The 13,106-nt window shown below is 41.0% G+C and overlaps 1 protein-coding gene across 5 annotated transcripts; it reads left to right on the forward strand.

Moving 5' to 3' along the window:
- The first annotated feature begins 1,140 nt into the window (after positions 1-1,140).
- On the forward strand, positions 1,141-9,014 carry LOC143903158 (E3 SUMO-protein ligase ZBED1-like). Of its 5 annotated transcripts, none has more exons than XR_013258626.1 (7): positions 1,141-1,985; positions 3,397-3,614; positions 4,042-4,240; positions 4,422-4,969; positions 5,095-5,194; positions 5,283-5,393; positions 5,563-5,698. XR_013258626.1 is itself a non-coding variant. In XM_077416626.1 (7 exons), the coding sequence occupies exons 1-6, from the start codon at positions 1,925-1,927 to the stop codon at positions 5,339-5,341; spliced, it is 1,185 nt and encodes a 394-aa protein (XP_077272752.1). In that variant the 5' UTR covers positions 1,141-1,924; the 3' UTR covers positions 5,342-5,360; positions 5,563-5,703. The 5 variants fall into 5 exon arrangements, 4 of the variants coding, with proteins under 4 accessions (XP_077272752.1, XP_077272750.1, XP_077272751.1 ...); XM_077416626.1 differs by having other exon boundaries at positions 5,283-5,360; positions 5,563-5,703; XM_077416624.1 differs by lacking the exons at positions 4,422-4,969; positions 5,095-5,194; positions 5,283-5,393 and adding an exon at positions 3,069-3,234 and having other exon boundaries at positions 1,146-1,985; positions 5,563-9,014.
- The last annotated feature ends 4,092 nt before the right edge of the window (positions 9,015-13,106 follow it).

Here is a 13,106-nt window from a genome sequence, read left to right on the forward strand (position 1 = left end):
TCCGCTCATGCAAGAGCTCACGGGGGTGCAAGAAGTGCACCCACCGACATCATACGATGCAGCATGAGGCACATCAGACCGACTCATCATCGAAGCCAACCACCAGCTCAGCCTCAACACCCCAATAGGACAACGGTGCAATCGTCGCTCACTCATCCTTGGCTCGCTCATCACACTCAACATTACTCGCTACGGCCCTGGTTCAGATCAGCTCATCGGTTAATACTCAGCACGTACGGCTTCTCATTGATACAGGTTCAGAACTTACCTTTGTCTCTGAAGCATTCATTCGTCAGCTCAACATTCCTCGTCGTCATTCTGTCATTCTCATTACTAGAATTGGTGGCGGAAAGTCTACGCAAACTCGAGGAGTTGCATTCCTCAAGCTCTGCTCACTTCACTCAGGATCAGACGTTATCATTCAGGCTCACATCCTGCAGGCGTTAACCCTGCAGGCGTTAACGAACATCCTACCACCATTCAACGCTGAACCCCAGGAATGGCCGCATCTCACCAAGGTAGCCTTGGCTGATCCAGATTTCCTGACACCACGGCCAGTGGATATTATCATTGGAGCTGACTCATATGGGCAGATCATCAAGCCCAACATCATCAAACAAGATACATGAATGCCAATTGCGCAGCTCTCAATTTTCGGATGGCTCGTTCTCGGACCTGTCGACACATCATTATTGGCATCTGCTACAGTGCATCATGCATCGGTTCAGGAGAGGGAAGATGCTCTCGACGAGTTACTTTCGAGATTTTGGACACAGGAAGAAGTGCCTGCGAGCAACAATCTTGAGCTTACTCCTGACGAACAAAGATGTGAAGAACATTTCAAGAGTACTGTTGTGCGGCGAAGGTCAACGACCCCGAATTGCGACACCTAGCTGTCAGCGTTGCTTCCGGATCTTGCCAAACTCACCTGAGGTGGCATTTCGGGTTTCGCAAGTGGCATCCAGGTCACTCGCCCGGAAGCAAAAGTGCTGACAGCTAAGTCAGCACCGCGGAAGCTAACGCGAGAGAAATAAAAGCCCGCCCTTCCGAGAGACGGCGGGCAGTCTGGAACGAAAGACTAGATCACGCGCAACCAAATGTAATCCACTACACGAACGCCCGCAAGTCAGGGCAGTAGATTAGGGATGTGCGATACTGTATCGATATTGCGAATATCGATACTTTGTAGCTAAAATATCGGTAGAAAATATCGATATTTCAGCCAACGATATTTACATGTATCGATACTAGATCCCGAATATCGAATAGTTATTTCGATGCATCTGACGCCTACGTCGCCAGCGTCGCCGCCGTCGCCTACGTCGTTCGCCATACTGCCATTGCCATATTACAATTCGCACGTGCGCGGACCGGTTCAGACGTATTTTGTCAGGAAGAAAAATTTAAAGTATTCCCGGTATTCCGATCTAGGTTCGTGCCTTCGCTGATCGCTCGCATCTCGCGTCGCGTCGCGGAACTTGCGTCGCGTCAATTTGCGTGCCGTGTACCCGTTGCCCCCGTTGGCTGTTATTCGTCAATCCGTCTCCGGTGCGTGCTCCTTGTCCGCGCCTTCCGCGCGACCGATCCGCGCCCGTTAAAGCGGGATAGTCGTGCTCGCGCACAGCGAGCGACGCGCTCATCCCAACTTCCGAGAAGGGCTCTCCGTCGACCATTCGGCATTCACGGAGAGCGCGAAGCGACTTTTAGGTCTAGGTTATAAACCGCGCGAGGTGCCGCGTGAACCGAACAGTGCAGTGGAGAGTGTGGAGACCGGTTGCCCCGGGTGGACCTGTGCGTTGTGCGTGCACAACAAGATTTCGAGGAATAGACGATATCTAATAGTGTCTAGTGCAAACTGCAACATATCGGTCACTTCCGTGCAACCAGCTACCACCGCGAGCCTCTCCCGGCGAGCGCCTTTGCTATGCAGAGATTTATTCTGCAGTCGTTAACAATTTTATATTTTCTAATTGTTTACCTACCAGGTGAGTAGAGTACAAATTGAATAATACGCATGATGTTTGATTTTGTTTTGCTTCTTGGGTCTAATCAACCATAAAGTTGGGTCTAATCAATCAAATTTAAAAGAATTATATGAAATAGGGGTAGAAGAAACCAACGAAGAAATTGGTTTTTGAGTTTTTTCTGCCAATATGCTCAGTGTTCTAAAACGTCGAAAAATTGCATTTAAAAAAAATGTTCGTATGTGTGTGTGTATGTGCGGATTTAATGTCCGTGGTTGCTCTAACTTTTGTAAATTTTGAAATATTGGGCCATTTTTCTAATTTTATTATATTTTTCAGTCCTTTCTACTTCTATTTCATATATAATTCTTTAAAATTTAGCGAGGATCGGTGAAGAAGTTACCGATTTTTGCTTAAAAAGTTACATGTATAAGTTATACATTAGGGTGTGTCCATTTAGACGATATTAAGGTTTAAAGTTTAAAGTGTATAAAAATTATTCTTTTTTTTTCATATTATAACAAAATTATGAGCTTTATCGGATATTTTGTTTAATTTTTTTCGTAAATTATTAAATAAACTGTAAAAATAACTTTAATTCTAGTTAATAAACATTATTAGTTCTCATTGAAGGCCATAAAAATATATTTTTTGTCAAAAAATTGGTTTTAATGAGCTAATATTCGAGCAAATAGTAGGGATCTTTTTAGTAAAAACATTAATTATTTAATTGATTTTTGTAAGAGTATAACAGATATTAGTATAACAGATATTAGTTGCAATAAAGTTTTATCACAATAAAAAAAGTGTGCAAGTAGAAACTTGTACATTGCTTCCTCATAGTTTTTAAGTGTGCAAGTAGAAACCTGTACATTGCTTCCTCTATGAGAAAGCCAAATTAATAAATATCTACTAATAATTATGCATAAAAATACAGGCTTTCTCATAGAGGAAGCAATGTGCAGGTTTCTACTTGCACACTTAAAAACTATGAGGAAGCAATGTGCAAGTTTCTACTTGCACACTTTTTTACTGTGATATCTCATATTTTCGTTCGTGAGTTTTCATTATTCCTGAATGCTTTTGTTTTTAATAATTTTACAGACGTGCATGATTGCTACGTCAAAATTAAGTTAAGACAGAAATTAAGTGTGGGAAGTATACGTAATTAAGTGTGGGAAGTAAAGAAAGAGAGCTATCGTCTATCGTCCACGTTATTCAGCACTTAACCCAAAACTTTGTCTTCAGTCTTCGTTGACATTCTACAACAGTACGCATGCATTACACACTATTCTTTATTTCTTTAAATATTGTTATATTCATTTAACACATTGATCTTTCACTAATAAAATTTATGTATGGTATTGAATATTTTTATTGTGTTCTATCACTGAAAAGATAAACACGAATTGTTCAATTTTACATTTCACAGTGTCTCCTCCCAAAAGCAAAATGTGGAAGTGGTTCATAAAATCTGCTGAAGGCGGAATCTGTAGAATTTGCACGCAGACTGTAAAAACTGCGGGAAACACTTCGAATTTACGTTCCCATCTTAAGCGCTCACATCCTGATATTTTTAACACGCAGCTTCAGAAAGAGAATACCCCTCCTGGAGATGAAGTAGCATCAAAAAGGAGAAAAAATAATACGGTAGTATAACACGTTTTGTATAAAAGATGATTCAATTTTTGACATATGCACAATGATGTGTTTTGGTAGAATTAGAGAGCCCCTAGGAAAGACTGGAGAGAGAGGCGTCAACGGATTGATGTGACCAGCCCTCCATAATTGGCTGGCAACAATACGTAGTAAGATGTAGTAAGACATTGCGAGATTGCGACGCCAATCCAGAAGAGCACAGAAGAGGTTTAACCTCTCCTCACCTCGCAATGTCGCAATGTTCACTACATATTGTTGCCAGCCAATCACGGCTGGTCACATAACGCTGTTGGCGCCTCTCTCTCCTAGAGGCTCTTTAGATAGAATCAGATTAATTCCTCCTTAAATAGTAGAATCACTACTACATTTATTAATCAAATAGAAATTTTAACTATATTTTTTATTATGTTGATATTAGTCTCAACACTCTCAAGAACATACCGATACGGACGACGAGCTCGAGATCGTAGATGATCCTGATTCTCAAACGACTCGAACATCATCGACACTATCGACTACATCAATGTATTCAGAGGCATCAACATCTTCCTTTGTTGCAATAAAGACGAAGCAACCTAGGATTGACGTGGCTTTTCAGAAACAGAAATCATTTATGGGTATGCAGTTTTTATTAGTAAATTTCTTAAGAATGTTTAAAATATTTTTTATTTATTATTATTACCCAGTGAAAACAGCAAAATTCAGTATTATTTGTGTAAACATATTTTAATGAATTCATCGATTAATTGTTATATATGTATATGGGATTTTGTAACCATTTTTCATCTTAAATGACAGTTGATACACCTTGTAAAACAAAGGATGAAATGATGTCGAAGGATGAAAGCGACAGTATTCCATTATTGGAGTTAGATGATATTTTAAGTCCTATTAAATTGAACACAAATACCGACGAAAATAAACAGCAAAGTCCATCGATGCTTTTTACAAAAATTACACCATCTTTAAAGAAGGGACTGATAATGAGACAATCTCGACTTAGATCTTATACAGTCGAGAATAATGAAAAGATGATGTCCTCAAGTATAGATAAACATAAGGCAGCTAATATATTGCATAGTGATGAAGATGAAGTGATAGAAGCCAGTCCTATGCAAAGAAGTGTTGCATCTAAAGTAAAAAATTGTTTAGAACTTAAGAGGAAAATTCCTGTAAAACGTTTGGATTTTTCATTATGTCAAATGGAAAATAAATTAAAAGATAAAGTTAACATAAGTTCTAAGAAAGGACATCTAAGAAAGGACATTTCAGAGCATCAGCTTAACATGCGATGTAAAGCTGACAGAGCAAAAGTAAACGGCTGGGATTGCTGGGAATGTAGAGAAGTAAGAACAATATTAACAATATAGTTATGGGATATAAATAAATAAATATAAATAAAATAAATATAAATATAAATAAGTAAATATATTTTTCTCATAAAAAAGTAATTATAATATTACATTTTTAGTATTATAAAAGTTTGTCATTATCGAAAGAAGAAGAACAAAAACGAAAGAATCAATGCTCGCGACATCGATACAAATATGAGCGACCAAATACACCAGACGGTATATTTTATTTTATTATCACTTGTTATGTTACATAATATAAATAATAAATACTATGTTACATAATATAAATAATAAATTTTTTAAGGCTTTTGGGATCCGGAGTTTCCTGAGACAGACAGCATTGACAGACTATTTGGTTTTTAAAGCTTTATTGCGACTCATGGTACAGAAACATTGACTAGATTGTTTTCACTGGGTACATTAAATATAGACATTTTTATTTTTATTCTACTTATCTAAGTGTATATTCACCATAGAGGATATTTTTTTTGCAATACACTTTAATTTTAATCTCACCTTTTAATTAGTTCCGTTTGATTCTAAATATCAAAGCAAACTACGTTTCTCTTCTATTTCTCTTCTAGACGGGGGATCGAAGGCTTCTGATATTACTAATAAACTCTTATATATGATCGCAAAGGATAACTTACCATTGTCTACGGTGGAAAAAGAAGGCTTCCAAAAATTCATGCAAACCGTCTCACGATTGTACAAAATCCCTTGTAGGACAACAATAACGACTCTTATGGAGGGAAAGTATGAGTTTTTATCAGACATGATAAAAACTCGTCTTTCGGAAGTTCGAAATTTATCCCTCACTACAGACATATGGACGGACACGCTGAACACCAAAAGTTTTTTGGGCGTAACAGCCCATTATGTGAATAGCGAACAGCATAAATCTGTTACAATTGGTGTGACCGAACTGACAGAGAGACACACAGCTGAAAATATCGAAAAATGGCTATTGCAGATTATTGCAGACTGGCGAATAAATAAAGAAAATATAATTATAGTGATTTCTGACAACGCAGCTAACATGAAAAAAGCGATTGTGGATGGATTTGGCGCTGAAAAATATTTGGCATGTTTTGCTCATACGTTAAATTTAGTACCGGGAAATATTATTAAGGATGACGCTATTGTGAAAGATCTATGCAAGAAGATCAAAACAATCGTAACATATTTCAAACATTCAGTGCCCGCTGCAGATGAATTACGGATGAAATCAACCCTTAAATTGATCCAGAACGTAGATACGCGATGGAATTCAACGAAGAACATGCTTGATCGATTTATCAAATTGGCTGATATAATCAGTCCAATTTTATTACAATCACCATTAGCACCACCAATGCTAAGTGCTTCGGAATTGCAGACGACAAAAGAGTTCGCGGAATTATTAAAACCATTTGAAGATGCGACACATATTATATGTGGCGAAATGTACCTGACCGCAAGTAAAGCTATACCTATTGTACACACCATTAAAAACAAATTGACATCGTCAAACCCGGATACAAAAATAGGTATCCATTTCAAACAAGAATTAATTAAACAGTTATTGAAACGATTTGAGCATATAGAAAAGGTTACGCCTTTAGCCATAGCCACTATTTGCGATCCACGATTCAAAAATTTACACTTCTCTGATAAAGTTGCGTGTTCTCAGGCTGTAAACAAAATCACAAGAATGATTAATGCGACTAAACAACAATCAAATGAGCAAAACGTGTGTGCTGAATTGTCCACTGCCAAACGAGACGACTTTTGGGCGTTTCATGAAAATCTTGCGGCTGACGATCAATCAAAACGGATTGCCAATCGTGACAATGATGCGATGCCCGATGACCTCAAATATTACCTGAACCAACCAACGATTACTCTGAATGAGAGTCCACTAAAATACTGGAGCATGCACCCACATTCGGCCCTACAAGACATAGCAATGAAATACTTAAGTATTATCGCCACTTCCGTTCCCAGCGAACGATTATTTTCCAAAGCTGGAAATATAATGACCGACAATAGGAGTAGATTAACAGGTGACCATTTGCAACATTTACTATTTTTGAATTCCCTCCCACTAGAAGATTGGTTCATGTAAATTTCAAAAGACTTTTAGCCAATCAATTTCTTTTATTTTACGCGGACTGGGTATCTACAGTCGAATGCAGCAGAGTATGATTATATCATACTCTGCTGCATTCGACTTTAGATACCCAGTCCGCGTAAAATAAAAGAAATTATATGGGATATGGGCTGTGAATGTTCCAAATATTCTCATATAGTGTGGTAATATTCTTATACTACCACACTATATGGGTATCTGTACACGCATGTGTTTATAATATAAAAATATATTGTTTATGATGTTTATGATAAATGATATGGGCTGTGAATGTTCCAAATATTCTCATATAGTGTGGTAATATTCATATACTACCACACTATATGGGTATCTGTACACGCGTGTTTATAATATAAAAATATATTGTTTATAATGTTTATGCTAAGTGATATGGGCTGTGAATGTTCCAAATATTTATATAGTGTGGTAATATTACTGTTCTTGTTTTTCGGGACGCGTCCTTCGAATAGACGAAAATGTCTTCCATTGGAGTGCATAATATAATATAGCTTACTTTTTTTTAAATCGAGCGGTATTCTTGCGATATACCTGTAAATTCAGCTTCGTTTTCTGTGTTTATGCACTATATTAAACTTTTTTTTTTTAAATCGAGCGGTATTCCTGCGATGTACCCGTAAATTCAGCTTCGTTTTGTGTGTTTATGCAATATGTTAAACTTTTTTTTTAAATCGAGCGGTATTCCTGCGATGTACCCGTAAATTCAGCTTTGTTTTGTGTGTTTATGCAATATATTAAACTGTATTTTTAAATCGAGCGGTATTCCTGCGATATACCCGTAAATTCAGCTTTGTTTTGTGTGTTTATGCAATATATTAAACTTTTTTTTTTTAAATTGAGCGGTATTCCTGCGATATACCCGTAAATTCAGCTTCGTTTTGTGTGTTTATGCACTATATTAAACTTTTTTTTTTAAAATCGAGCGGTATTCCTGCGATGTACCCGTAAATTCAGCTTTGTTTTGTGTGTTTATGCAATATGTTAAACTTTTTTTTTAAATCGAGCGGTATTCCTGCGATGTACCCGTAAATTCAGCTTTGTTTTGTGTGTTTATGCAATATATTAAACTGTATTTTTAAATCGAGCGGTATTCCTGCGATATACCCGTAAATTGAGCTTCGTTTTGTGTGTTTATGCAAAATATTAAACTTTTTTTTTTTAATCGAGCGGTATTCCTGCGATATACCCGTAAATTCAACTTTGTTTTGTGTGTGTATGCAATATATTAAACTGTATTTTTAAATCGAGCGGTATTCCTGCGATATACTCGTAAATTCAGCTTCGTTTTGTGTGTTTATGCAATATATTAAACTGTATACTCCGTCGAAACCAGTGGATAACTCTTATTTTATTTACATAATATATATTTACTTATCGGCGCAACGTTATATTTGTATAATGTGTTACCGCAGTTATTGTATTTAGTCATAGTATTATGGACATTGCGTGAGCAGCGAATACACTCCGGTACATGGGTATACTTGTCGTAAAAGTGATAAAGTTTAAAGGACGGCTATCAGTATAAGACGGCTGCAGTATTAAAATTGGCGTATCGAACGGGAAGCTTGCGATTGTAAGACGATTTCATGTTTGGCGTGATAGGGAATTTTTACGGGGTTTAATAATTAACGGGCAGATTCTCTTCGCTAAGAAAAAAAATAAATAAAGGAAAGGAAAAAGGAAATAAATGTAGCAATTGGCTGTGGCGCGAGTTTCTCTTACAATTGCAAAGTGAACGAAGACGACGCATTGTGTAAATCGCTCGTTTCGATTATGCAACGGTCGCCCGGCTCGCTGTTTATAATCGATGGTTTAAATTGTGTATAAGGAGTGAGGATTTTGTATAAATCCGCTAATTTTATAAATAAATATACACACGTCGCAAAAGCTGTTGTGTTAATGTCGCGGGCATTCGCTTTCCTTTCATTACGTAACCGATTCCTTCCTACGAACGCAGAAAGAGACATAAAAGAGATAAAATTCGAATTCCATCGCCAATATCAATTATTTCGTTCAATAAATTCCTCTTTTGAATTAATAGACGGCTATAAGAGTCAGACGCGGTACGTCGTGCGCAAGTACAGGAATTAATAGTTATAGAGTAACAAATTAAAATGTATATAATATACATATACATATATTCCAAACTAATAGACTGCGCGCCGATTATTTGTCGGACTTGAAACACAGCTATCGTTGAACAATTAATACCCTTTCATCCCCGGAATTAAATCGACGCGATTCCTTTCTTTTGTATTTATTACGTGGTTATTTTCTTTTTTAATATTAATACGTTCGATATTTACTGTATCGATACGCTACGGCCGATATTTTTTGGTGTATCGATACTTTGTTCTACGATGCGTATCGATACGACATATCGATACTTTCCTATCGATATCCCATCCCTACAGTAGATTAAGAAACACCTGTGTAATAAGATATCGAAGTTTATTAAAAGGCTATTCTACAAGAATCTGGATTCGTGTGTCTTCTCTCTCCCGGCCGATCCCAAAGAACTCCGTGCCGACCCTGCAACCCCAGGCGCGGCACGACAATTGGTGGCAGCGGTGGGATATCTGCCAACCGGACGAGAAGACATCCTGCCAGATCTACGGCATCCTGCAAAAGGGAACGGATCATAAAGCGGCGGCAAAACACCCCGGAAAGGAACAGCCAGCCGGATCCCAAGTGAGCAACACGTGAGACAACGGTAGCAGCCGCCGAGTGTTATCAGCGACACCGGAGAGGCCTTGACCTACCGCACGGACTCGCCAGCTCGAGGCAACGCCACAGGGACGCACCGAGCCAGCGAAGCAGCGCAGCAGGGATACAGCGAAGCAGAGACGACACAAAGCAGTGGAGAGGCCCTGCAGAACTCCGACACAGCAGAAAGCGGACACCATGCGTTGCGCGACGGTACTGTAAGTCCGAAGCAATTTGTAAACCGACTACGGCACGCGCCGAGCGTAGAAACAGCGAACGTCCCTCGCGATCGAAAGTCGAAAGAAACTTCGCGATTACAGCAACTATAACCGCGAAAGCCAAGGGAAGCTTCGCGATTACAAGAGACAAGTGTTAAGCGCTAACAGATGTCGGACGGCGTGTCCCGGCATCCCCCTATTAGTAACGCGTCCTTCGTGTTGAGCGAGTGCGCGCAACAAGCAATCGAGAATAGCATCCGAAACCGTTTTCGCGCCGCACGACGTACAGACCACGACGAATTAAATCGCGTGCGAAGAAATTTACACGTACAACTCGACGACGCGAGCTTGCCGGTGCTCGAGCTACATCCTAACGTCATCGTAGAACGCGAATTTGAATTCTTAAACGCTAGTCTTTGCGACGCGAACAAAAACCCGCGAGATAGCATAGACAACACAAGCGGCGACGAACACGATAACGCACACAGACAGCCCCCGACCGACGGTGCCGCACGATCGGACACCTCGGCCGATACTCAGAGCGAGAACGCAGGGAGAGGAGAATTCTCCCTAACATCGTACGATAGCGATATATTTGACCCCGAGGAAGAGGATTATACCCCTCGGGCTAAAACAATGAGCCAGCCACGAGCTGCCGCGACAATCACGCCGCGCGAGGACATAACCCCTGCGCAAATTAACGCCGAAATGGAGCGGCCAGGACCCGCTGAAAATGGGCGACCGTCTGAAACCGACCAAAGTCGAGCCCCCGAGCCGACGCAAATAAGCCCAGGAGCAATAGGCTCCGTGCTCAGCGACGTTCTACGCATGATCCGCGACGTACAGGACCGCGTGAGCCGGCTGGAATCCTTACACGACCGCCCCGACGCGCAAGAACGATGCGTACGGATCAGCCAGGGCCCGCTGGACGTGACCTACGGACGAACGCAGAGCGACATCCGTAGTCAGCCAGGGCACCACGTCGGATTCCTTAGCTTAAAGGAAGCGCGTAATATGATTCCCGAAATAAATGGAGAATCCAGAGAACGCGTTCGTGAATTCATTAGCGCAAGTACGTACGCGATAAAGAATATTCAGCTCATAGATGAAGCCATGTTTCTAGAGGCAATTCTATGCACGAAGTTCAAGGGCAAGGCAATGACCGACTTCGACACGCGCGATATTCGCGATTTCGAGCAGCTAAAACGCGAACTCGAAACAGAATATCTTGGAAAGCGCGGTATGACCCACCTGCAGCTAGAATTCAACTCGCTAAAACAAAAAGCGGGAGAGAGTGCGCAGGAATTTGGGCGTCGAGTCGAGAGACTAGCGAGAGAACTGTATGAGGCCATGGAAGAAGGCCAAGAGCACTCTCAAGAACAGCAGAAGGCGATTTTTGACAGCATCAAGATGCAAGCCCTGCACAATTTTCAAATAGGACTGCACAACGACATAAAAATGCTGGTCCGAGCGCAACGGTATCAAAGCCTACAAGAGGCGATAACCGGCGCCAACGCGGAGGAAAAGGTCAGAGGCCCCTCCCCGAGAAACGGACAGCCATCGTCAAGAAATAGACTCCCCGCGGAAGACGCCAGAAACGCGAGCGCAAATGTGCAATGCCATACATGCGGAAAGACCGGTCACTACGCGCGAGATTGCCGCTCGAACCGGTATGCAAGCAAATACACACCGCCAAAAGCAGAAAAGCCCCATAGAATCAACATCATAAAGTGCACCTATTGCGAGAAGGTAAGGCATAAACGCGACGAATGCTGGACACTAAACGGACGACCAAAACCCGAGCGACCGCGCCGACCAAAACAGGAAAGTGCGAAAAAAGCACCGGTAGGCACGGTAAGAAAAATCAAAGCGAGCGAATCTAGCGAGGACGCATCCTCCGACAGCAGTAACAGTGAAGAAGAAGAGCGACCCAGGAAGGGTAAGGTACGCACCGCAGCGGAGTATCGAGTGTCTCAGATAACGGAGAAGCACAAGACAGGCCCGTTAGATATCATAACACTGCCTATACGGGAAGCGGAAAGAAGAGAAATGAATCTTTTACTAGATTCCGGAGCAACACTGACATTAATTAAAGTGGGCAACTTAAAAGGGAAGACAATGGTGCAAGAGGAAAAACTAGCACTGATCGGCGTAACCGGACACCAGATTCACACAATCGGAAAAATAAAGGCGACAGTGGATCTTGGGAGCAAAAGGATTCGCCACACTATGTACGTGGTCAAGGATAATTTCCCGATCGAATATGAAGGGATACTAGGAAACGACTTCCTAACAGAACATAAGGCCGAAATCTCCAACGCAACAAAACAAATAAAAATAGATAAAGCTACATTTAAGCTCCGTCCGTATCGTAAGATGACTAGGCCACCCCACAGCAAAGCCATCGTGGAAGCGGTAACCGATCAAAACTGAATAGGCATCGTAAAAAACGGCAAAGTTTTCATCGGGCATTTCCTCGTAAAGCCAGCCGAATCTAAATGCCTGGCCAGCATTTTAAACGTGACGGACAAGCCGGTCGAGATGATCACACCTCACGTAACATTAGAAGACCTGCCGGCGAACGACTCCGCCGATGGGCTCATGTTACACGCGACCGCGGAACGCGAGCCCACTACCGGGCGACGCGAGAAATTACGCGACCAATTACAGCTCGAGAAGTTAAACAATGAAAAGCGCGATACGATAAAGCAAATCCACGAGGATTTCGGCGACGTATTTTATCTAGACGTCGATGAACTGAGCGCGACTAAGAAAATAGCGCAAGAAATAATGGACGACGGAATAATGCAGCCTAGCGCCAGCCAGTGGAACGCGCCCATAATAGTAGTACCAAAAATAATAGAAATAATAGATTCTCAAAAAGCAAACAATCTGGAAGAGTACGACTACGAGATCGTACACAAAGCCGGAAAAAATAATCTGAAAGCCGACGCGTTGAGCCGAAACCCGATACCGGAGGCATCGGCCGTGCAGGTGACACAGCAAGATAAGAACACTCCAAAGGAGTATACAAAAAAAAAGCAACAGACACTAT

The sequence above is a fragment of the Temnothorax americanus genome, unplaced genomic scaffold, assembly GCF_048541705.1.
Source record: "Temnothorax americanus isolate GAGA-0224 unplaced genomic scaffold, ASM4854170v1 Scaffold44, whole genome shotgun sequence".
Lineage (NCBI taxonomy): Eukaryota > Metazoa > Arthropoda > Insecta > Hymenoptera > Formicidae > Temnothorax > Temnothorax americanus.

Coding starts and splice junctions, on each gene's coding strand:
- LOC143903158 (XM_077416623.1), top strand. CDS start 1,925: ATGCAGAGATTTATTCTGCAGTCGTTAACAATTTTATATTTTCTAATT. Junction 1,986..3,396: donor TCTAATTGTTTACCTACCAG/GTGAGTAGAGTA, acceptor TACATTTCACAG/TGTCTCCTCCCAAAAGCAAA. Junction 3,615..4,041: donor AAAGGAGAAAAAATAATACG/GTAGTATAACAC, acceptor TGTTGATATTAG/TCTCAACACTCTCAAGAACA.